The sequence below is a fragment of the Cnephaeus nilssonii genome (assembly GCF_951640355.1).
Source record: "Cnephaeus nilssonii genome assembly, chromosome: 9".
Classification (NCBI taxonomy): domain Eukaryota; kingdom Metazoa; phylum Chordata; class Mammalia; order Chiroptera; family Vespertilionidae; genus Cnephaeus; species Cnephaeus nilssonii.
The window spans coordinates 32890071-32916148 of record NC_137080.1 but is presented as its reverse complement, the minus strand read 5'-3'; the positions used below and the strand labels follow the sequence as shown (position 1 = coordinate 32916148).

At 37.0% G+C, this 26078-nt stretch overlaps 1 protein-coding gene across 1 annotated transcript in view; it reads right to left on the bottom strand.

The window, feature by feature from the left end:
* Nucleotides 1-9240: 9240 nt before the first annotated feature.
* FRK (fyn related Src family tyrosine kinase) overlaps nucleotides 9241-26078 on the bottom strand; it is an 84490-nt gene continuing 67652 nt past the window's right edge. The window contains exons 5-8 of the mRNA XM_079780355.1: nucleotides 22675-22833; nucleotides 16949-17130; nucleotides 14482-14647; nucleotides 9241-14081 (exon numbers count right to left, since the gene is read on the bottom strand). Of these exons, the coding sequence (XP_079636481.1) occupies nucleotides 13870-14081; nucleotides 14482-14647; nucleotides 16949-17130; nucleotides 22675-22833 (719 nt within the window). The 3' untranslated portion in view covers nucleotides 9241-13869. The remainder of the gene's footprint in view (nucleotides 14082-14481; nucleotides 14648-16948; nucleotides 17131-22674; nucleotides 22834-26078) is intronic.

Sequence of the window (26078 nt, the reverse complement as noted above, 5' to 3'; positions counted from 1 at the left end):
TTGTTGTTCTTCCTTTTAGTTTACTAGTTTATTGACCATACGCACACACTAGGACTAAAACATTATCTGTTTTGTTCACCACTGGATCTCTAACACTTAACATGGCTCCTGGTACACACTGAGAAGTTGCCTCTGTCTGGATCCAGAGTGTAGGCAGGATTAAGGGACTCAAAAGGAATAGAGAGTCACACAAACCAGCAACAGAAGGAAGCTGCAGATACAAAGAAGCAGGAGGAAGAAGCGATGTTACCAGAACCCAGTGAAAGCTATGGTGGTAGAGAAGGAGTAGGCCAACAGGAGCTGAAGCCGGAATCCTAGTTCAGCCATGAGAGGGAAGAGAAATGATTACCCCAACTCACTTCCCTCCCACCCTCCCATTGTTTAACCGGAGGCCAAAGCAACGAGCCAGGGTGATGCAGCCTCCCACGGCACAAAGCTGGGCAGACAGAACCTGATGGCAGAGAGAACCTGGAGGTAGAGATCTGGCTTTGAGTCCACTGGTAAAATAAAAAATTAAAAAAAAAGATAAATATAATAAAAAGGGGGAAGAGCATTTGATTACAATTACTTATGGGTAAGCAAATTAGTCTCACTAGTTTTAAAGGCAAACTTGGGAAAGGGTGAATTAAACAAATATCTAAATATCCTGCTTTATCAGAGAAGTCAGAAAAGTAGAGGAATGAAAAACATAACAGACAAAAGAAGGAGGTCAATTTTAAGCCTGAAGACTTTAAAGAGACATACCTCTACTTGGAGATGGAGTGGGCTGTACACTGAGTTATTCTAGGAGAGTCACACATACCTATGCAGCACAACTGCTATCTAGAGTACAAGCCCATACGGGGGATGTCCTCAAAGTGTTGGAGATTCACAATCCAAGATAGGCTCTAAATTGTTTGGCAGCAAGAAGTTTCATAAGGCCCTTCTCAGCTTAGGTCTACTGATTAGTTGTTTAAAAGATCACAGAGGTTTGTTGTGGTGGTGGTGGTTAGAACCACGCAAACATTGCAATTGAAAAAACTCAGCTAGATCCATCCTCACAGTAGAACTGAGTGAAATGCTTGTCCAGACATCAACGGGATTGGTATTTTTCAGTTTATCTTTTATAAGACCTATAAATTGCCAACAGTGCCCTATAGTAGTTCCCTTAATATAAACTATGATAAGCTAACCTTTGAAGCATTACATTTTTTGCAAAAAATAATAAACATGAGCACTTAGATCATTTCATAAATGTATCTAGAATTTTTTTAGGATGAAAAAAAAAATCTGGTAATCTTTATTTAACCAGATAGGGATGTTGAGACTAACTTGAAACAATCAAGCCCTTGGAATTTGGTTTGATAAAAAAAAACTCAACCACACAGCAGTGTGAGTAGACATTTAGAGTCTTTTGGAAATTAGAAGATTACATAATTACAAACATTTTAGCTCCATTTCACCTTTACATGCCCATGGTATTGCCCTTTTGGTTGTAGAAAGTGCAGGATTCAGGCAGGAATACTGGGTCAGAGTAAGATTAAGGGATGAATCACCCTTAGAATATGGTGCAGGAACTTGGTCTGTTTTGTTTGCCCCATTATCCTCAAAGTTTAGAAAATACCTGTCATATAATAAGCAGTCAATACATAGATCTTGATTGAAAAATAAATGAATTATCACTTAACTTTCTCTAAAACATCCATCTCTGAAATGGGGAAGAATTAATAGTGAATCATCCTCAGACCTTGAGTGAAAACTTAGCCTGAGGGTAACTGAATTAGATTATAATAATAAATGTGTTTGACCTGAATATTTCTTTTATGGTTCAGGAAGGTCTGCTTATAGAAGCAGCTCATAGTGTGGAAACTTCTCAGTTTAACATTCGACAGACCATTTCCTATCCTGATATCAATAGCAAGTTTCATGTGTACTTAATTTTATTCTTAGCATTGATGAAATTTGAGACAATAAAAGTTTTTTCGTCCAGCTTATGTGAGATGATCCATCTTCACACTAAATTCTGTCTCTATTGATTCCAACCACAGGTAACTTCTTTGATTTCACATTAAGAGCAGGGAATGGAAATAAAGATTCCTCAAAATATTCAGTCCTGAAGGAAAATGAATTTAATCCATATGTTTTTATTTACCCCCAGAAGCAGGTATTCTAAAGGATGAGTCAGTAACTCTATCCTGTCCTTCCCTGTAGAAAGCTTTCAAGGGAAGATTCAATACCATCTGATTTTTTTTTTTTTTGTAGAAATGGAGTTGTGAGTAGATGACTAATGGAGATTGTCTTTTGATTTGGCTTTCAGGCTACATTCTTCACATTTACTCTGCTACGGACATGATGGCTTAACTGGAGACAGAAAGTTACACCAGCTGATCTGGGTATAAGCAAATTACAGTGTCTTCAGTATTCCCTTCGAGAAATGTTTAACTCACCATTTGCTGAGAAGCCAAAAGCTGTAATTTTAGTTGTGGAGATTTGTCTCACTCTTTCATTTATTCAAGCAGGTAATATGTATTGATTGCCTACTATGTGCCCACACTATGCTAAAAGTTGGTCATCCACGATGTGAGGTTAGCTCTATCTAGGACAAGGAAACCATCGCAAACTGCAAGGGTGCTCTGTTCATGAGCATGAACTAGATTCAACTTAACATCGTTCAGAACTTTCTGTGTGTCAACCACTTCCATATTTGCTCTTCCATGTGATACTCCTATTTTAGAAAATTTTAAAAATCTGATAGAGTGATTAGTTAGCTCAAGATAATGGAGTTAGGAAACTCCTCCAGATACTGAGTCCTCTCTACCAAGCCCCTTCTGCTGCATTTACTACCCTAGAACTGGCTCTCCTAAATCAGCACTTTCTCTTCCACATTATGTGCCAGATTTGAAGGGGGAAAATGAGGTAAGTAAACATATTTTATGAGGGCCAAGAAATTCTAAGATTCTCTAAAGAAATAGATTAAATTTTAAAAGAGCAACCAAATTCAGAAAGCATAATCATTTGAGAAATATAGCTAATAAAGGTAGATAAAAATATATTAAACATAAAACTAACTTTTAAATTTTTATGAGATAAAGGGATTTCTATGAACTACACCAAATCTTTGATAGTCTAAAAAGGTTAAAAGCTAAAATTGTGAAACTAAGTTCTTTCATGTCTTAAGAGAGGGGTCATGGGTTGAAAACCCTAATTAGAACTTCTTGCTCATATATCTCTTGAGCCTGAAATTCAGACTAGAAGCCAATACATTGTATGCAATATTTTTCAGGCTAGAATAGAGGGTCCTTGGTTTAGCATGCAATTTTCCTTCAAAACCTGGTGTTGACATCCTCTTCCTACTATCTGGTTTCAGTGTGTCTCCTGAGCCATAAGAGCCTATGTATGTCAGGGTAAAAATACTTGCTACATATGCTAAAGTCATTAGTTACTTTTCAATATTCCCCATAGATGTCTGACTCTCTTAGAGGACAAAGACTGGATCCTCATAGTTAATATGTATTGCATGTATATAGCCATATGCCAGGTACTGTTTAAATTTTTTAAATTGTTTTTCTCACTTGATTCTAAAAACAAGTCTGTAGTCTCTTATTTTTCAGATAAGAAAACAGGTAACAAGTAAGAGATTAAGTAATATGCTCAATGCTGACAACCAGTAACTCAAATCTAGAATTCAGATCCAGTGAGTCTAGATCCAAAGCCTTATCATGTAACCACACAGGGCCGCCTCCATTATTCATATTCTTATTCCCAAGCTCTAACCTGGTCTCTACAAGGAACAGATGCTAAATAAGTCTTGGACTGATAATTGAATGAAAGCTCAAAGCAGTTCCTTCTTTACCACTCCCCTACCACCTTATATCTCAACCTTCATAGCAGGAGATTGATTGCCAACTTAAAATTAAATTAGATTGCTTTCCTTAACTACACCCTGACTAACTTGTGAAGGGAGACAGCTCAGAAATATATGATGTGGCAAGGGGATAGCAGTCCAGAACTAAGTTCTCCACACATACCCCATTGAGTGCTATTTGAGAGTCGGCTGTCTTTGCTAACACGTACTTAGATCCAAATATCTCAAGATCTTCATGAAATATTCATGGCTTTATGTTTATGAAACCCTCATTGCAATTCATAAATACTAACAATAATATTTTACCAAGAGCAAAATAAAGGCTTATAGAATTAAGTGATTTAACTTGGCAAAGATCTATCAGTAAATCTCTAGCTAAGACTGAAATAGAGGCTATAAATCTGACCATGTAGTCTCAAGAGGAAAGAACTCATTTTCTCAGACCAGCTCACCATCTTGCTGCTTACCTACATTTTTCTTCTTTCTAGTTCTCTTTTTATATTTTTCCTGTGCTCTCATTCCCACCCTCTGCCACACATAGGGACCATGAAGTAGGAAAAATAGGACAATGCCTGTAGGATGCATAAAAAAGAAAAATCCTAAATCCCTCAGAGAACATCCACCCTTTTCCTGAAACTACTTAGTACTTGTAATCATGTTTCTTAAAGCTTACTCTGTAGGTAAATCAAGTGTTCTCCTAAATGGGCCCAAAGGCAAAATTTTCTTAGCACAGCAGTCTGTCAGAACTATCTCAGGATTCTAACATTCTATATTTTTTCATTCATCTTACTCCCAAAACAGTAAGACCAACAAGATGTAAAGTCAACATTCCATTGATATTTTTCCAATATTAACCAAGTAATGCTTTCCTTTATTAAAACCTTCTCACTATGTAAGAGACAGTCAGAATATAACCAAGTGATGTAAAAAATGAAAAAGAAAATATAGTTGTATCATTAAATAAATCTTTCTAAGTCTTCTCCACACTATTAGAAACCTAATTATCATAATAGAATAAACCTGAAAGATATAATTCTTCTTTAGTCAACAAATTAACTTTAAATCATAATATTGAACAGATAATAATGTACAGATCAACTGGTTTTCAGATCCACCAAAAAGTATCATGTGATTTTGATAGCCTTAAAATGTTAACAGAAAATCAATATTTGACATATTAATATATGTAAAGTTTATGTTGAAAATGCATTAAAAACTTAGTAAGAGAAAATAAAATTATTCTAAGGTTCCAAATTAAGTAGAATTAATGCCAAAAACAACATAACAGTTTCAATGAACTAAAAATTCTAAAGCACAGTGAGAAAAAAATTGCACAACTTTTCACTGGTATAATAATAACTATCCTATGATTGAAAAAATGTACTATTATTAGTTGTCAGTTTTGTGAGTTAGTATTGAAAATGTTTTACTTTTTCTATTAATAACAATCTAAATGCCTATAATTTTAATAAATTAATTATACAGACATCTATTTATACTTCTTTGTTAAAAGAGTGAATAATCAAAGAAAGCAAGCAAAGATATATAAAAAGTTTTTCAGTGCTTTTGAAATATAACTGGGTATATGGGAAGATATTCAGTGTGCATTATAAAAATACATATATATCCATATATCAAAAAAAGGACATTCATGAGAGCTATGTGCCCTTAGCTCTACTTTGGTAAGGAGCACTCAAAATTACATAGATAATTAGGATTCAGTGAGAGGTGAACTATTCAATTTTGTATTTCTCTAAAATTGGAGTATTGTATTGTAATCTATAATCAATGTCTTCATTGCAGGCATTCCTATTTGCACAGCATTGCACATCTTGCCTGCTTTAAAATATTTTTAATGTGTAGCCACAAAATCAAGTCTTGAATTTTGTCTTTGCCATCCTCTAAATTAAGTGCCATAAGTTTCTCTAAAATAGAAGGAAAAGACAGTAAACTTAAGGCAATATTATTCATGCCAAGCCTTTTCTTGAAGTTTTGCAAACAATTCTGCAAGGATTTAAAGAGTCTACCAAGCAGTTTTATTTGAAAAGAAAATCTCTCAAGAAACTAGAAATACCAATCAGAAAGGATATATGCACCCCTATGTTCATAGCAGCACAATTTACCATAGCTAAGATTTGGAAACAGCCTAAGGGCCCATCAGCAGATGAGTGGATTAAAAAACTCTGCATAATGGAATACTATGCTGTGGTAAAAAAGAAGGAATTCTTACCATTCACAATAGCATGGATGGAACTGGAGAGCATTATGCTAAGTGAAATAAGCCAATCAAAGAAAGATAAATATCAAATGATCTCACTCATTTGTGGAATATAATGAACAACATAAACTGATGAACAAAACCAGACACAGAGAAGCATCGATCAGATGCTCAAACCTCAGAGGGAAGGTAGGGGAGGGTGGGAGTAAAGGGGAGAGATCAATCAAAGGACTTGTATGGATGCATTTAAGCCTAACCAATGGACACAGACACCAGGGGGGGTGAGGGCATGAACAGTGCGGGTAATGGGAGGATAAGGACACATATGTAATACCTTAATAAAGAAAATCTCTCAAATGACTAAATATCTCTTGCTTTTTATTATTTTTGCTTCTGAGTTTTGTTCCAAAAGAAGGGGAGGAATTCCTGAGAGACTGACTATATCCGTGGTCGGCAAACGGCGGCTCGCGAGCCACATGCGGCTCTTTGGCCCCTTGAGTGTGGCTCTTCCACAAAATACCACAGACTGGGTGAGTCTATTTTGAAGAAGTGGCGTTAGAAGAAGTTTAAGTTTAATAAATTTAGTTTTCAAAAGAAATTTCAATTTTTGTACTGTTTATATTTGGCTCTGTTGACTAATGAGTTTGCCAACCACTGGACTATATGATCTCCAAGGTTTCTACCAGCTCTAAAAGTCTGTCCTTCTATGAAAATAGATTGATGAAGATAATGCCCAAGAAAGATTTTATTGCAAAATCACTTCAGTCTGACTCAGATCTTACAACTTAAGGTTTGAACTAAGGATATTTTAAAGTCAAATAAGAATGTTTCTGCATTATGCATAAATTGATTAACCAGATTTCTTTATCTCCTAAAAACATTTCTCCTAAGACTTTGAAGTTACATTTTCTTAAAATAGAATTGCCTTTTTTGTTTCATTTTCCTTCCCCCTTTTTATTTTTTCTTATAATTATATTCTTCATGGTGGTTCAAATGTATTCCTCCTGAAATATTAAAATTTCAGCTTCTTATCACCTCCTTGGCACTGTTTTAGCATGCTCTTAAATGAGTTTCATCATTCATCTGCAATGAGCCATATTGTTTCATTTTAAACAATTAGACCTGACATCCATATTCAAGGAAAATGAATTGATATTTTACTAGAATTACTTGAATTTTTCCTTTCTATTCCTGTTTCTATAATTCAGATAAGACTTCATTTTTTAAGAAAATATGTTTTTATCGATTTTTAGCAACAGAAGGAAGAGAGAGAAACATTGATTGCTGCCTCCTGCATGCCCCTGGAGATCAATGCCTGGGATGCTGCTCAATCAACTGAGCCACACCTGCCAGGCAACACATTTCTAAAGAAAAGCTACCAATCTACACACAGAATAGTAGCAAACAAGATCAACCTTGGGAAAACAGGTAAGACAGTAAACCATAAACAAAATAAATGGTCCTGCAATAAGAGATGTATTCGTCCAAAATAAGTTTTTGCTACATTCCTGGCTTTAATCCCAAAACAGTGATATTTCGTTTAACAACTAAATATCCATATTATAAAATCCATACACACTCAATAAGCAAAACAGCAGTTATTCTTTCAGTATGTGAGTCGCAAAATATTCCTACACTATGTTCTCTGCTCCTGCTGAAGTAACTTCCAACAACCATACTAACAGCTTTCAAACAACATGTAGTTTCTCTGATTTTTAGGAACATACACACTCCGCTCAGAATCTCACAATCACTATTAGTTGCTGCCTGTCTCCTCTTATATTCACAACCACATATGGGGAAAGCCACCAGGGCCATAGATGCTGCACCCACTCACCTTCGGCTTGTGCCTCAGTCCACCTCAGTTTTCCTTTTGATCCCATTTCTCCAGTGAAAGTGCATGTTGCCAAAAGCTAGTGGAAAATTTTAGCTCTCCTGATTTCCCACCCACTTCTCTGGCTTCGTTTTCTCCACCTGACTTTTAATGCCTCTTCTCTTCAGAGGCTAATGTTTCTCATTCTCCACTCTCTCCCTCAGTGGTCTCCTTTCCTTACGGGGTTTTCTTACGCAAACTCCTCCTTACCTTACGGTTGGCTTCGTACTTCATTTCTGAGCTCCAGGTACAAATATACAACTCCTTAATTAACATCTCCAGTTGGATGTTTCATAATAACTAACCAGCTAACTAGCTCCTAGGATCGCCATTCCCCCTTACCTGCTGTTTTGTCCTTCCATATTTTGTTGCTCCTAGAGGACATGTGAAGTCATCCTTGATACCTAACTATTCCATACCCACAGAGCCAAAGAGTTATCAGGTGCTGCTCATTCCACCTCCACAAGTCTCCCACGTGTTTATTGTTTTCTCTGTCTTCTGCCCTCCACTCACCTGACCATCATCTCTCCCCCTGGCAATCGGTCCTTCTAAATTGTCTCCTCATAGCCATTCTCCATACATTAGTGAAAATAATACTTCAAAAATTCAAATTAGGTCATGCTACCAATTTAAAAGCTTTCTATGTCTGCCCATTAGGATTTAGAATATTACTAACCCGGACTACACAATCCCCATGATTGAGACAGGGCTTGCCCGGCACGCCCTAACTTGTACTTTCCTCCTCGCTCCATACACTCCAGGAACACTCATTTCCTTTCCATTCTCCAGTGGTGCCATGCTCTTGTCAATGCAGAGTCTTGTCTTTGCTGTGCCTGTCTTCTCCCAGGAGCTAGTGGACACTCTCTTCCTTCGGACCACAGTTAAACATCTCTTCCCGCATTTCTCTCAACTCCCTGGGCCTGGTTATGGGTACTCGTTATAGCACTCCCATAGCATCCCATAGTTCTCCTTTATACTAGTAACACTCAACACAAACACAGTTAAGTAATTATTTGGGTAATGTTTGTTTAATTTCCATGTGTGACTGGATATTTTAAGATATTCATTGATTTCCCCCCACCCCAGATATTTTGTTATGCTTTGGTTCCCCCACATCAGGTTACCAGACCATGAGGCATCTATTACCTAAAGGGGTGATTAGTACAGTAAAAAATAGACAAACAACAGTCAAATTCTTGTCTTTTGAGTTTTAAAAACGAAAGCTTTAATATGCAGTCATCAGCCGTGCATTTCATCCCACCCAACATACCACCCTGGAAGACTAACCATTCCAAGACAGGGGAAGAACAGAGCCAATGGGATGCATTAGATGTTGGTAGAGCCCTATTCTGAGATGTGAGGAGACAAATGGGAGGACTTATAAATGGTTTGGGGAATCCGAGAGTAGTCTGAGATAACTAGCATAATGAACAAATTCCATGTGAGTAAAGATAGAACTCTTAGGGTAAAATGTATTTTCGTGAAAAGTCCTTTTCTGAGTATTTAAAAGAACCCAGAAATAGAAAACATTTTGAAAATTAAATAGTTGCATTTGAGCCATGGTAAGTAATAGCATTATAACAAGTGTCACAATTAAAATAGGGTTTTTTATCCTTTTTTGCTACATATAATTAATCATATGTAATATATTTTCACATGTAATTATACAATTATTGCATACTGTAATACAATAAATAATATTAAAGGGTGCAGTATAGAAATACATATTTTAGAGACAAAAATCTCACTGTGTAACTTCAAAGTATACTAATCTAGCTAATTGGCTTTGTTTCTCACTTTCTGGTTTATAATTAAATGTATATTTAAAAAAGATTTTAAAATAGATTTTTTAAAAGCTATAATATATTTTACTCTGAAAAACATGTGGACCATAAACTTTAAACATAATTTGGTTAATAAGCTACTTTATGTTTCACAAATAGTACAATCAAAGCCCCCATTTTTAAATTTCAGGAAGTTATTACTAGAAAATGTTTAACATCTTCCAAACTGGTCAATTTTAGTTGCTTTTAACCATTTTTCCCTATTATTTTGTGGTTATTATGTTATATGAGAGCCCTGCACAACAATATACATATGAGATACTTAAGGCATGTTTGATGTTGGCTAGCCTTTTCTGAAAGAGTGGATTATTTTTCATGAGGATGAAAAAGACATTACATGAAGTCTGTTTCTTTAGATGACCAATGGATAAACCCAGGCAAGAAGAGTAAATGGAAATAATTGGATGTCTCGTTCCTTATGACTTAATCTTGGAAGTCCTATGTAAATAGTACCATCTGAGTACAGATTGAAGCTAAGCTGGTTAACGATTCTGAAGTTTAGAGTTTGCATACCTTTTTTATTCTCCAGTTTATTTCTTAATATTTCTTAATGTATTCAATAATTTAAAAGATTTGCTATCACTCCCTTAATATAAAAAAGGAAAAGTCTAAAGGAGTATAATGGGGCAATATAGGCAGTGAAAGAATAACTATGAAAATTAAAATAATGTTGGGGTGGGGTCATGGATTTAAAAGATGTATAAATATTCTCTGCCAAACTTCCCAGCTTTCTTTATTTTCCTACAACACTGAATTTTTTAATCATGTTGAAGATTTTATTTATTTTTTTTATTTTAATCATGTTGAAGATTTTAGACCAAAACTTCTCTGTAATGATGCTGGGAAATATAAGAACTAAGCATTTCCAGATGAGCCCACAGGCAATTCTAATACCCATGTATACAAACCTCATCTACTCTTTTTAAGAGTAGCTTTCCTCAATGGATGAATACAATGACACAATTTAAGTAAGTGTCCAAATTACCACCACTCTGGTTCACATAATATATCTTTTCAAAAAATCCTGAAAAGTTGCTACCAGTCTGTCAGGTCTAGAAACCATATGTTCAACTAGACCATAGAAAAACATTACTACAGGTAGAGCATATGCTTGGCAAAGCCATGGATCACCATCTGGGCCCTGCTTCTTCCAGGAAGCTCCAGCTGGGTGATAGAATGGCATCTTTCCAATGGCAATGGTTCCCTTTGGGCCATCAGAGAATCAAAAGAGTATGGGTCCCTTATGGCTCAGTCAGACCATGCGATCACCATGCAGACACATGTTGTAAGTAGACATTGTGAATGGGCCAAGCCCGATATTTCCTCCATGGTGTGTTCTTTGGTGTCCTTCAAGTATCCCCATTCTTCAACCCAGTTTGGAGATTGCTGGTCACTTTGACTTTCCCTTTGTTTTTTAATGACACAATATTAAAGTTCCACAACTATTAGGAGTCCACTCTGTGCCTCTTTTGACCTTAGGTAAGGTAAATCTATTTCCTTCCTAACCTTCTTAAAAGAGGCTTAATGGAATTTGGAATTTTTCCTATTACAAAAATTCTTAGGTTTTTGTCAAAAGATATTTGAAATACCATATTGAAATTATGTACTCACATCCCTCACCACCAGCTCCAAGTAACTGAATCACATAAATAAAACATTACATAGAAAGTGCTTTGCTACAATTTATGGGTGATAAATTTAACAAGAGCTGGCTTCATTGTAGGAAAATTCAACTTATCTTTTCCTGATCCTTTTATTCTATACAGAAAAAGAAATTTATGTCAGTTTTTTAAAAAAATCTTTTAAAAGAATCTATTACTGCTTCTCATAATGGAATCCACTATTTTTCTCCACGATCAATCAGGTAAAAACAAGAATAATAGATTGCTTGGACAGAGGCGTGAACATAAACATCTCCAAGAATCAAGCATAGAAAGTTAAATGGTTTTCAGGTGGTATTAAAACAAGAAAGGATCATCTTTATACATTTAAAAAATCAGATCTTACTAAAAAAAAAAAGTATTCTTATTATTAGCTGCCACAAAAAGATAAGTTATATAGCATTTAATTTTTCACAATTAGTCAGGATGACTTTGAATAATTGAACTTGTCCTATACATAGTCAACTGATTAAAAGTATCAGTGGTTATCTTATTTTACAAATATTTTCTGTTCATAAGAGCATAAAGGGGATCTATAATTGTTAGCTCCACATGACCCACTTTAGTTTCTGAAAAATTTGAGCGAATGTACACACACCTACTTACTATATATATATATATATATATATATATATATATATATATATAAAACAGCTACATAAAATTCTCAGGGAATTTTCTCTTTAATTAATGATATCCAGCATCTAGTACTTTCTAATTTTATTCAGATAAGCTAACCTCCCAACTTGTCTCCAGGAAAATGACCACATTTCCAACTTCAGTTAAAAAAAAAAACGTATTCAAAGACAACTGGCACTTAACATTTACATTAAGACTATTATTGGTCCAGGGCTGGGCATATGACCCCAATTTGTCTGGACAGAAAAAGAATGATTCTTATGCAAGATGAAAATGCAGAGACCGACGTTCCCCATTTTCTCTTACTCAGCAGAAGAGAACAGGGAGCTTCAGCTGCTACTGGCAGCCACCAGTGACCGTGAGAATTCGGACAGTGCTGGTGGCAGAGGGAAGAGTGAGAAAGGACTTGGATTTTAGTTAAGATCATTGAACTGCAGCTAATGGCATTCTGCCTAGAGTTGTCCCTACCTCCTCTGTTCCAGTTAGAACATTTACAAGTTTACTGATGGTTTAATCCACTTTGAATTCAGGTTTCTATAACTGTTTGATTTGTTCTTCTTCCCCTTTAAAAAAAAAAGTGACAGAATATACTTCTGTTTTCTCCTGGCTTGTTTTGTTCATATATATTTATATCAGAAAATCTTTGAATATGCATTTGATTTTGCAACTACCTTTGAGAATTGTCCCAAACCACCTAATGAGGCACAAAATTTGATACACCCATTGCTTAAGAAGATAGTAATATTCTTACCGAAGTTAATGCACATATAAGATGACTAAAAAACCCCTTGTCTTACCAGACAAAAAATATAGTTTCATAACCAAGGTCTGACATTATTCCTAGCATCAAGATCTGAAACAGAGCTTGACCTGTTTTGTAGTCAATTATAACTCTGGTCTATAGGCCAAAGGTAAGTTTTTGGTTTTTTGTTTTTTAATTCTTCAGAAATTGTAGGCCATGGCAATCCTACCACTCTCCTCTTGTTTTCCTAAACTATTTTGATACCTACTTCTCAGATATTCAGGCTATTAGATGTTTCTTGCATATTTCCACAGATAATAACTCATCAGCTTTGCAATCTGATTCTTAACATTAAGAGATTAAAACTAATGTAGATGATTCTCAGATGACACATATTGAGGTATAGAAAATTCCATCATTTCCTTCTACAAAATGAGAGAAATTTTAATTCTTTTTCTCAACAGCTGCTTCATTTTTTATGCACAGGAAAAAATATGGGCAATTACTCCAAGTACAATCAAGTCATTTAACATGGCTTTACCATCATTGTAGTTGCAGGATATTTAAAAAGAGAAAAAAATATCTCAAAGCACGGGTCCTGCTGTGCAGCAAAGCAATCAAATTCCTTCATAATAACAGTCTGATGGGATTCAGCAATCTGACAAGTAATGAATAACCACTTTTAATCAGTAAACAGGAAAATGCTACTACAGTCACTGAGTAAAAATTGACTATCATTTGTTGATCCTGTTGATCGACATTTCAAGCAACAGAAATGTAAGTATCTTTCAAAAAGAAGAATAACTTTGTTTAGTGTGTTTGATTTTTTCCAGGTAGTGAGAAAATGATATGCCATCTTAGACTGTCCTGTAGTGTTGTCCAGTCAATAAAATGTGAAAGCAATTTTTTTTATAATACATGGCCGAATTGACCTTTCACTTGAGTACATGAGGATAAACTCATTTTGCAGCTGGTTAATAAGGTTGTATTTCTGGACTGATTATTGAACTTCATTTCTACTTCATTATTTGATTCTCTTCTTTACTGTTCATCTTACAATGCTATTTGCATCTGCATATGAAGAGTCTGTTTCAAAATAGTCCTCAAGTTTCCAATACAGTTCCTCAAATTTTGGCCGTTCCTTAGGCTCTGCATTCCAGCACTCCAACATGATGTTGTAGAATGGCAGTGGACAGTTAGGTGGTTGAGGGAGTCGATAGTCTTGAAGCAACATCTGGATTACCTGAGCCCCTGCCATTCCTAAAAAATATATAATAAAATCAACAACAACAAAAAAACAAGTTAAAGATAAGATTATTAAATTCATGGACACTTGTACTGTCTAGGTTACAAAGCAAATTGATTTCCTTGGCTGCGAAGATATGAGGTCTACCATCCCCTTCCCAGGCTGCAGAGGTTAAACTAATTCCTGTGGCAAGTAATGTCTATAAGACTGCAATTCAAGAGCAAAGGAGAAGGAGGCAATAAACCACCTCATAAATGCAAATCATCATCTTCACATTTTACCTCTTATGCTCCCAAAGACAGGTGATATGGTCATCCTCACCACTCTGCCCTCTAAGTCTGGGTGAAGCTGTTAAAGTCGCAACTAAGTAAGTGACCTGCAGCAGAAAGGCTTACTTCAGAATGAATTACTCACCACTATAAGGTACTTGGCCATAAGTAATGATTTCAAAAAGAAGGATTCCAAATGACCACACATCAGACTTAATGCTGAACTTATTAGCACGAATGGCTTCAGGTGCAGTCCACTTCACTGGCAGCTTTATTTCGTGTTTAGCTTCATAAATGTCTTCATTACCTACCTGTTAACGCATTAAGAAATCAAGCTAAGTTAAAGTGATGTATATATATTTTTTGCTACCCTCATTCATCTATGACCTGCTTCACATTAAAATTTAGAGGTTAAAGATTCAAAATGAGCATAGTAGCAAATTCCAAAGCTGAGATACAAGTCTAAAAAAAAATTGTGAGAAGTTATTAATAAAATATTACTTGAAAGCCTACTGTGTGCTAAAAATAGCACTGAAAGCATTCTACTGCATATGGGAGAATTTGTGTATGATAATACTGGCTTTACATCTTGTCTTTAGCAAATTCTTTTTTTTTTTTAATTAAAGCAAAGGCTGTCTGTTTATTATTTACTGCTGGCATTAAAGAGCAATTGACTTTTATAATTACCATGTAACCACATTCTAACATTGAAAAGTAGAATCCAAATGAATTAAATTAATATATCAACTCACTGGGGTTCTAATTAATTTACAAAGAGAAATGATGAATTCATGAAGATCAAAAGAGAATCATTTATTTATTATGTTTCATGCCCTACACCCATAATTTTAGGGTACAATGTAGAAATCAAAAGTTAAATTTAGCCCTGACTGGTTTGGCTCAGTGGATAGAGCATCGGCCTGCAGACTGAAGGGTCCCAGGTTCGATTCCAGTCAAGGGCATGTACCTTGGTTGCAGGCACATCCCCAGCAGGGGGTGTGCAGGAGGCAGCTGATCGATGTTTCTCTCTCATCGATGTTTCTAACTCTCTATCCCTCTCCTTTCCTCTCTGTAAAAAATCAATAAAATATATTTTTTTTAAAAAAAGTTAAATTTAGAGAAAAACACCTAACCTGGCTGGCATAGTTCAATGGTTGAGCATTGATCTATGAACCAGTAGGTCATGGTTCGATTCCCAGTCGAGGCACATGCCCGGATTTCGGGCTCGATCCCCAGTGGGGGGCATGCAAGAGGCAGCTGATCTCTTCATCGTTGATGTTTCTACCTCTCTCTCCCTCTCCCTTCCTGTCTGAAATCAACAAAAAACATTATTAAAAAAAGAAGGCGAAAAACACCTAATAGTATATAGTCTATTATCAGTGGTCGGCAAACTCATTAGTCAACAGAGCGGCAAACCATGGCTCGCAAGCCGCATGTGGCTCACGAGCCGCAGTTTGCCGACCACTGGATCAATCTTTTGGACCAGGAATTAAAAAGCCCATGATTGCTGGCAGCATGAATATTACTCTGGCTTCAAGTGAGCAAAAGTGGGTCAGGTAACTGTACCAAGTGTGCTGCTCTTAATAAGGGAAATAGAGGCAGACAAACAAAGGCTACTGGTACTGAAAAATAGATCATTAATTCAACTACAAACTTAATTATATCCTCTCCCATCTGGTTAATTATTATTTCCTCTATTTCTTTCTCCTTGGTGAAGAATTGGAAACAGGAAGTAGTTTGTCTGTAAGGCCCTAGGCTATTAAAGTGTTCTATGGACCACAGAAAAACTTGGAGAAACATTGTCTTAAAGAATAACATCCCTGGCTGGTTGCTCAGTGGTTAGAGCATTGGCCCACAGACCAAAGGGACAAATGGTCAAGTTCCAGTCCTCAGTGGCAGGTTCAATCCCTGACCCAGATTCAGCATAAGCAGGAACCAACCAATCAATGTCTCTCTCTCTCTCTCTCTCTCTCTCTCTCTCTCTCTCTCTCTCTTCCTACATAATAAAATGGTAATATGTAAATTACCATCACTCCGCTACGCCCACGATTGGGCCAGCAGGAGGCGCAGGGGGCGGGACTCAGGGTGGCCGGGGTAGCTGATTGGGCCAGCAGGACGCTGAGCTCGCGGAGCCAGTGGCGCCGGGAGCTCAGCGTCTGTGCCATGGCCGCGCCGGAGGCTTTCGGAAGGCCTGGGGCACCAGCGGACAGACAGACAGCCAGCTCCCCCGCGATCAAAAGCCAGAGCGGGGGAGCTGTCTGTCTGTCTGCTCCGGCACAAGGCCTTTCGAAAGCCTCCGCCACGCCGGAGGCTTTCGGAAGGCCTGGGGCACCAGCGGACAGCCAGCCAGCTGGTGCACCAGGTGCATGATTAAATCATGCACTGGGCCTCTAATATATATATAGATGTATATATATTTCTCTCCCCCTCTCTCCTCCCACCCCCCACCACCACCTCCCTTCCACTCTCTCTAAAAATCAATGGAAAAAATATCCTCACTTCTCAGGTGAGGATTTTTTAAAAAAAAGAATAACAGTATATCTATTAGTCTACTGGTCTGTTAGGATTTTGACCCATTACAAAAAAACTAATTAAAACAAAAGCAAATTCACCTTAAAAACTCTTGCAAGTCCAAAATCTGCCACTTTGTAGATATTATGTTCACCCACAAGGACATTTCTGGCAGCCAGGTCTCTATGGATGTAGTTCTGAGACTCCAGATAGGCCATTCCAGAGGCAACTTGTGCTGCCATGTCAACCTGTTGAGTCAGATTGATTTTTGATCCACCATCATCTAGGCAATAAGAGAAAAGATTTACTTTGGGAAACATTTAAATTATTGAAGTGAATTCTGAGAATCTTGATGAAATGAGCTCTCCATGGGATTAAGTACCATGGCACTGGTCTGTTGAGCAAAAATATATATAACCACATAAAAGTTTTTATTTCCTGTAATGGGTTAATAAGGCAATAATTTTCAGAATCCAAACACAATCCAAGGCTGCAGTCTGCTCTTCCCTGAATGAGTGTTACACAGAGAAACAATAGTGTCACATGATCCAAGCAGCTATAAATAACTGAAAGAGTCCAAGTTTTGCCATTTTCCATACCTCACATCACTGTCTCATCTCTTCATGGAAATTGTTACTTGGTCACCTCAGGATGTCTTTCAAACATTGCATAGTTTGTTTTAGTCTTTGAACCTGTAAAACGATGCTAATTTGAATGGCTAGGCTGATGAAAAGCTCTCATTCTTCTGTCACACTGTACTCAAGAACTAGCTCACTAACAGAAATGAAGGGTCTACCAGTAGTTATAAAATGTGTACATTACACCTGCACTCCATTCCGTTTGATACATTTTTTAATTTCCCTTTTTTAGCATGTCATTGGGCATCCCTTTAATAGACCTAGTTTCTCCTACTGCTCAAGGTCAATACTACTAAATAGTAGTAGGGTCCGTTTGATCACTAATAGAGAGGTTAGTGTTATTTTGTGATGACCTTGTGAAAAGGAACCAGCCATCCCTGAATAGTATTTAGCTGCCACACTCTTAGTAGATGTGTCCAGCTTTCTGAATAATTTACAAACTGTCATGTAAATCTAAACCATCATTATCCCTGACTGAATAAGCCAAATATTGTGAAAAATGTGTGGGATTCATGGTCCAGCATCTTAGGCACAACTTCTGACTTAAGAGGCAACTATAGTGCAGGGGTTAAAAAGACTGGTGTGAAGCCAGAGTCAGAATTTGGAGTAAGCTGCTTCACACTCCTATGCCTCATCGAGTTAGCACATGTAAAGCACTTAAAACCATGCCTGGCACCTAGAAAGAACTCAGTAAACCCCACCTATTCTCGTTATCATTGCTGCTGCCTAATCAGAATTAAAGAGTTTAGCATTTGTTAAGCTAGAGGTGGATTATCCAGATTGAAACGCCTAAAAGAAAACAAGCATATCAGTTTAGAGTTCTGGGGAGAGCAGGAGATAACAATTTAACAGTCACAGTTTATGAGCGGGAGTTAAACATTAAAAGTGGACCAAATTGCTAGAAAGCAACATGAGAAACAGCAACATTTAGGGTGTGAGAGTCATCACCATTGTCAAATTCTACAAATAAGTCCAGCAAGATAGGAACTAAACATCCTTTGCTAATACAGCAACTAGGGGAGTCATTGGTGCCTTTTTGGCAGGAAAAGCTGTTTCACTGGAGATGGAGTATAAGGAGTTGAGGGCTGGATAGGAGCTGAGGACATGGTGACCTCCCTCCTGAGCACCCTAAAGTCAGGGACTCCAGAGAAACTTGCATTCACACACAAACAGCAACAAGCTATATAGTTGTATTCAGTTAAAGGATATCCCAGTGAAAACATTCTGGTCTCCTTCAGTATACTTAAGTGAACTGTCAATGAAATGATAAGCAACATGCTAAGATTTGATTTATTTTTTTTAAAGAAAATATCCTAACATATGTCAGATCTATAAGTATTTATTGGAAAGAAAACAAGCCAAACTAAACTAGGAAATAATGCAGATATTTATCCTCTTCAAAATTTCAGTAAGAAAAAGCTGCATCAATTATCCTCAATGCTGAAGTCTTTTGACAAGCCTCTCCCATTTTGGAGAAATTTATTGCAAAAAATATTCAGCCAAGCTTAGGGATTATAAAGATGGTTCTACAGAAAAATGCGTATGTTATTTCAACCATCAAATACAACATCTAATCCTATTACAGTGGACATAAAAAGGTTTTCACTGACAGGCACAATAGAGAAGAAAATTGAGTAATAACAAATTTCCTACCCTGAAAAAGTGTAGTGGCCTAGGAACTGCCTAACTCAACCTCAGAACACACTTCAAATAAAATGGCCAGATGTCAAAACTGATATAAAGGTTCACAGATGTGTGACAATTTACATCTGTAGCAGGAAAATATTTTCAATTATGTTCCTTCGCTCAAGAGTATCCCATCTTAATATTTATCATTATAGGCTATTTAAGAGAAGAAAATTCATTATAAGATCACTTGTTGAATTTAAGTCCTCTTGATTGGGAAGGAATTGTCTATAATAAGCATATCTTCACTACTCCTCCTTGCTGTTAACTACCCTGGTGAATTGAAGCCTTGGTAAACTTGACCTCATGTCCCAACCCAGATGATGACAGCGTTCATGTTTAGCCCCAAGTAAAACACATTAACAAGCCACAGAAATTCTCAATGCCAAGGGAGTATGCAGGGTAATAAGTGGGTCTTTTCAAGCTGATACTGAGAGCCTCAAAACAAGCTTGACCCCACGTCAATCTTATTAGGTTCAGAATAGCCCCAACATAATCTATCCGTTAATTTATCCATTCAGGAAGTCTGTACAGAATTAGTGCACACCATTTATATGCAGACACTGTTCTAGCACTAAAACAAAGAAAAGTCTCTGCTCCCATGAAGTTGTACTTCAGGAGATACTAAAAATAAGCTACATAAATGCCATGCAGTATAGTTAACAGCTAAAAGAAAGAAAGAAAGCGGGAAAGCGGAATAAAAGGAGTCAATAGAGGGAGATTAAATTTCAGAATTTACAGGGTGGTCAGTGAAGGACTCACCATCATGTGGATATCTGAAGATCTTTCAGGAAGATTTTCAGGAAGTAAGGAAGTGGACTATGTGGATAGGTAATGGGAAACAATTTCAGATCTAAAAGTACAGCAAATGAGAAGCGCCTGAAAGAAAGCACATCTGGAAGATTGGAAGATTAGCAGAGAAGGGTAGTGGAGCTGACACAGAGTGAACAAAGGGCAAGTTGTGGGGGATGTGGGCAGAGAGGTTATGGAGAATCAGGTCCCTCAGTACTTTATGGGTTAGAGAGTAGAACCAATAGGAGTCACTGAAAATGTTGAGCTGCGGAGGAGTATGTTCTGATTTACATTTTAACAGGATTTCTCCAGCTATTATATTGAGAAGAGAATGAAGGGTTCAAGAACCAAAAGAGGGAGTCCAGTTAGGAAGCTACTGCAAAACCCGGGAGAGAGTTGATGCCGGCTTGGACCAGAGTGGGAGTATTAAGTAGTAGTAATATTCTGGACAGATTTAGAAAGCAGGACAATAAAATTTGCTGGTTGGTTAGACATGGGATGTGAGAAGAAGAAATGAGTCCAAGATATTAGGCCCAATTGTTGACATTGTCAAATAAAGAAAAAACCACAAGAGTAGCAGATTACTGGGAATAATACAAGATCAGTTTGGGACATGTTTAAAAATGTTTAATAGACATAGGTAGTAGGGCTGTTCACATGCATTTATTTTTGTATCCATTCAAACACTTTAGAGAATCATACTCCCCTACTCTATTTGACTTGATTAGGCCAAATGGAGAGGACACGAAAAGTCACCTCTGTCACTCAGGGTCAGAAACTTTAAGAGGCAGAATGAGATTAGTCCTATCCCCTGCCCTGGCAAGGTGATCAAAAGAGCTGAGGCACCAGTCAATCTATTTTGTACATGGATCATAGGCAGAATAAACACTTGTTAAGTCGCTGGGACTTGAAGGGTGCTCCTTACTTCATCATACCTACATTATTCAGACTGACACCGCATTTAGGTAGAGAAGTTGGATATATGATTCTGAAGTAATGGAGAGAGATATATTGGGGAATTGTTCATACATAAATGTTAACAAATAATGTAACTGGCTGAGAGTAGCAAGGGATATGGCAAAAGAGTTGTGAAACGTTCTAAGATTTTGAGAGGTCTAAGACATGAGAGAGATCATATAAATTGAGAAGAACCAGCAAGAAGCATAGGAGGAAAAGCCATTGAGTGAAGTGTCCTGAAGGAAGTGCTTCCAGAAGGAGATAGTGTCCATTTATTTAATATATCAAATAAAGTACTGATAATTGGTCTGAGGATTAGAAATTGACTGTTAGATTTAACACTGTGAATGTTATAAGTGACCTTGACAAAGCATTTTTGTTAACGATGAATCAAAATGGCACCTGTGCGTTTGTCTGGGAATAAGGACAAAGGTTCATTGGTTAAAATTAGTCTTTCCATAGTGCACGACATATTCTGATGCTGTTAAACTTTATATATTTATGCAAGGGAGCTAGCATGTTTTTGCTTGTAATGGCATTTAACAGGCCTTATGTTCTTGGTCCTTCTAATCTAGTTTTGCAATTTAATATTACCAGCTTCATAAGAATACTTGTATCTTTCTGATATCATCATTATATTATTCTCATCTCCCTTTACCTTTTCATACATTATACCAATCCCACTATGAGATTTCAAAAAGCATAGAAAAATCTCTTTTTTAAGTATGAATTACAGTCGACCCTTGAACAACATGGGTTTGAACTGCACAGGTCCCTGGGTTTTTGTTGGTGTGTTTTTCCCAGTAAATACCTGTACTGTTTTTGATCTGTGTTAGGTTCAGAATAGCCCCAACATAATCTAGCTGTATAGATGCAGAGGATCGACTGGATGTATTGATCTATGCCATTTTATGTGGGGGACTTAAGCATCCATGAATTCTGATGTCTGCATGGGGTCCTAAAACCAAGCTCCTATGGCTACTGAGGGACAATTGTAATAATTAACTTTGAGGGGGTCAGAAGTTATACACAGATTTTTAATTGTGTGGGGGGTCAGCATCATAACCACATGTTGTTCAAGAGTCAACTGTATTCTCTCAGTTCTTGATCTCAACTACTTTGAACATCTCATTTTAAGGCTTACTATATTGATGCTTATGAAATTTTTCATTAATAAACATCCAAGTTTTACAATGCCCCTAAGTCTTCTTGACTATAGGAAGCAGATATAAAAATAAAGCAATAGCATATTTTTGCTTTTTAGTACAAAAATTATAATATTGCCTAACAGTGAAAGTATTTTAAACACCAACAACTACAACTTAGTCAAACACTGGCAAAGAAAAAAATGAGGCTACTTCTCCCTCTCTTTCTCCGAAAATATTTTATATCCCCTAATTCTGAGCCATAGAAAATCTTGGTCCGTGACTGATAATGTTCAATTAGTTATTATAGGAAACAAAGCATCATGCAAAACATCTATTCTTCAATTTTCCACATTACATTTAAGTACTTCGATGTGTCTATTGTGAACACTTTGTTCTCCCACTACATAAATATTTTCCTTCCTTTGAGTACACAGTATATATCCTATTAAAGAATAGTTGAGCAATTCAATGTGAAGACATTCATTCTCACCAATATACACATAGTAAATATCCTTTGGGTTATAGAAAGCTTGCTAAATTGACATTTATAGGACTTGCTAAACTAAATCATGCTCTTTTTTTCCTTTTATTAAGTCTTTAGCTTACTTTGGAGATATTCTAGCAGACTTCCATGTCTCATCAACTCTGTAATAATATAAATTGGATCTTCTAAAGTGCAAACAGCATAAAGCTGGATAAGCTTTGGATGTCTTAGGTTCTTCATTATCTGAGCCTCCCTCAGGAAGTCATTTGGATCCATTGAACCTGAAACAAGAAGAGGGGGAAATCACTTTAAGTTATTGAAGCTTCCCTATCCTCACAGCAGCCTGGTAGGAATCACCAAGATTACTTCCTGCCTCTCAGTAAAGTAAGAGCATTGGTGTCACAAATCTTCAGATTTATCAAAGAAGAGAATCAGTTCAGCCAGAGCAACCTAATACTGGATGTATTGGTGCATCAGGGTGTGCAGTTTATGTGTTATGACCTGTAGCTGAAGAAAGGTTGATTCAGGTCCATGTGAAAAATAAAGAAAAAAGGAGAGACTGACAGTCTAATTGATAAAACAAGGCAGGCATCTTCAGAACACAAAGAGAAGACATTCTGTGAACGTGAATCCTGGAGAACACTGAATATTTTTGGCCCAGAATCCAGGGAAGACAGATAGCTTTCCTGTCCTTGGTACCCATTATAGGAACAGGTGGATAGCAATCCTAAAACAATGGCATTTGGCTATATTTATGTCTTTATTTCTGTAGGAACATATGGTATAGAGCCAGTGGTCGGCAAACTCATTAGTCAACAGAGCCAAATATCAACAGTACAACTATTGAAATTTCTTTTGAGAGCCAAATTTTTAAATTTGAACTTCTTCTAACGCCACTACTCACCCAGGCCATGGTATTTTGTGGAAGAGCCACACTCAAGGGGCCAAAGATCCGCATGTGGCTCTCGAGCCACAGTTTGCCGACCATGGGTATAGACCAAGTAGAAAATGTTCAAAGGCCACTCCCAAAACTTAGCATTTTTTCCATCAGTTATTTATGTCTAGGTTGAAACTGATATTCAACATTTTCTCCTATATTGATATTTCCACAGTTAGAGTCTTAATAGCTTGATCATTTGACAAGGGATACAGTATTGGGGCCTATTCTGAAGACTCATCTACAATTAAATTGCATTTAAATGGCTCACCTCTGACTCACCATGCAAAGTATCAAGTAGTTACCATCAAATAAAATCTGAGAGGAGGAGGATACCTGGAGTTTACATTTCATCAGTAATTTTTAAATATTTAACTTCTTGTGGGATGTGATGTTTCAGAGGGATTACTGTAAGTGAATAAGTACTATAAATTCACACCTCAGTATTCACTATGGATAGTGCAAATTATTTCCACTGATGCTCAAAGAGACGGTTCCACTCATCATCGTCTCGTGCTGAAGATTTCACAACTGATATTTGAACTGAGGCATGCAGATAAGCTCTGACATTCTAAGGTAATAAATACTCTGACCTGTTTACTAATGTGAAGTTAAGAAGAGTTACATGAGACCTGCAGATCATTTCACATAAAGCATTTAGGTCGTCTATCCTTTGATATGCCCTTTGAGAGTCCCGAAGTTCAGAATCCAGGCTCAACTAAACTCAGTTCTGAACAAATCCTGGCTCACTGTGTGATCTCTCGTAAGTTACCAAACATCTCTGAACTTCAGTTTCTCCATCTGTAAATTGTAACTAATAATCTCACTGACATCATAAAATGATTATCAGGATAATAACAATGCCTGACACATATGTATTCAACGACTCTTGACCATTATTTGTATGATTAGAAATAGCATACACTGGGGTAAACTAACCAAATCAACTGTATGTATTTGTTCACAGGCTGAGGAGGGGAAGGGGTAAGGACTTAAAGAAGAAAGATAGGGGAAATGGCCTATTCTCTTTTCCATCACATTTTGCTGAGTTTCCTCAATTTCATCCACACCATTTGCTTGCCCTATATAATCAAATGCTATTAAAATCTTGAATCATAGTGGCGAAATGAAGCCGAATAGGAAAGAGGCACTCAAACCATAATAAAGGACTTTGTTCTTGGTTGTTACCACTAGATTGGCCTATGATCAGATATGGATATAGTGGGATACTCCCCACCCCCAAAAAATTAATCTGATTTATGGAGTTTCCAGTGATAGCAGAAATTATGATCACCATTCAGACAACTTAGATATACAATATATTTCTATGCTGATGCTTTGGGTGGGCATCAGATTCAGGGAATACAGGACACCCAAATCAGTGCCAAATCAGACTGTCCACAATAGCTGAAACCACTGTATGTCAGGAGCCTCTGCAGGTGAGGGCTGGCTGCACTGGTTATAGCTGACCAGCTGCACAGCTAAGAAGACCCGATCTCAACTCCGCTTGTAATGCAACATTAAATATTAATTTCTGCCTGTCAAAGCTACTGTGGGAGTTGATTTCAGGCTCGTCTTTATTGCATGGTAGTCTGCTAAGCAATAAATAGCTGCTGGGATTGATTAATGGCCCCAGTGAAGTGAAGACATTTAACCAATCACCAAAGCTGTTTGCTGCTATTACACTGTAAATCAATAATAATTATTCCTGTTGGAGAGAAAACTATTGCGGCACATTTTTTGATATAAGAAACCTGATTTTTTTGTTCTTTTTTGACCTCCAGAAGGTCTTCCTTGGAGAGCAATGTTAGGATGGATAGCTAGCTGCTTCTTTTTGGAAAAGCATTAGAGTGGACATTAAAGTTTACTGTCAATTGTCAACAAAATTAGGATTCAAAATCATCAACACACGGTGACTGTGAAAAATCTCAGGTGCTGGAACAGGTCGCCCTTCCTCACCTGGAGTACTCGCATGGCATTTGGCCACTTAAAAGTGCTTCTGCATTGTTCTCTGTTGGCAGGGGTAAATGGCAAGGCTGGGCCCCTGCACTGGCGAATTTGTACATCAGTAGACATCTGTCTGCAGCTGAGTGAAGCTAACATTTATTAAGAACTCACTGCAAACATTTGATGTAAATTTACTCAGTTTGTCCTTATAATATCCTATGAAATAAGAACTGACATAATTTCCACTTCAGATGAGGAGGTTCAAAAAGTTTAATAAATTGTCCAAAGTCATAGAGGGCAGAGCCCTGTTAAGACTCAGGTGTGTCCTACACCAAACTTTATGCTCTTAACTGTTACACCAGAGGGTCTCACACTTACTCAGTTCATGGTACACTCACTGTCGCAGTAACTTTTTCACAATGCTCCTAAGCCAAAATGAACACCTAACAGTCCTATTAATTACTTGGTTAAATGCAAACAACTTAAGATGGACTTGTATCCTAACAAAAATAATTTTTAAAAATTTATTCTTAACTATAATTAATTTCTAAAGGAATGCATGCATCTACTGGGCAGTGCACAATTTCTCAGGTCTTGGAAGCAGATAGAACACTGCTACCTACATTTCCTATTCCACATTGA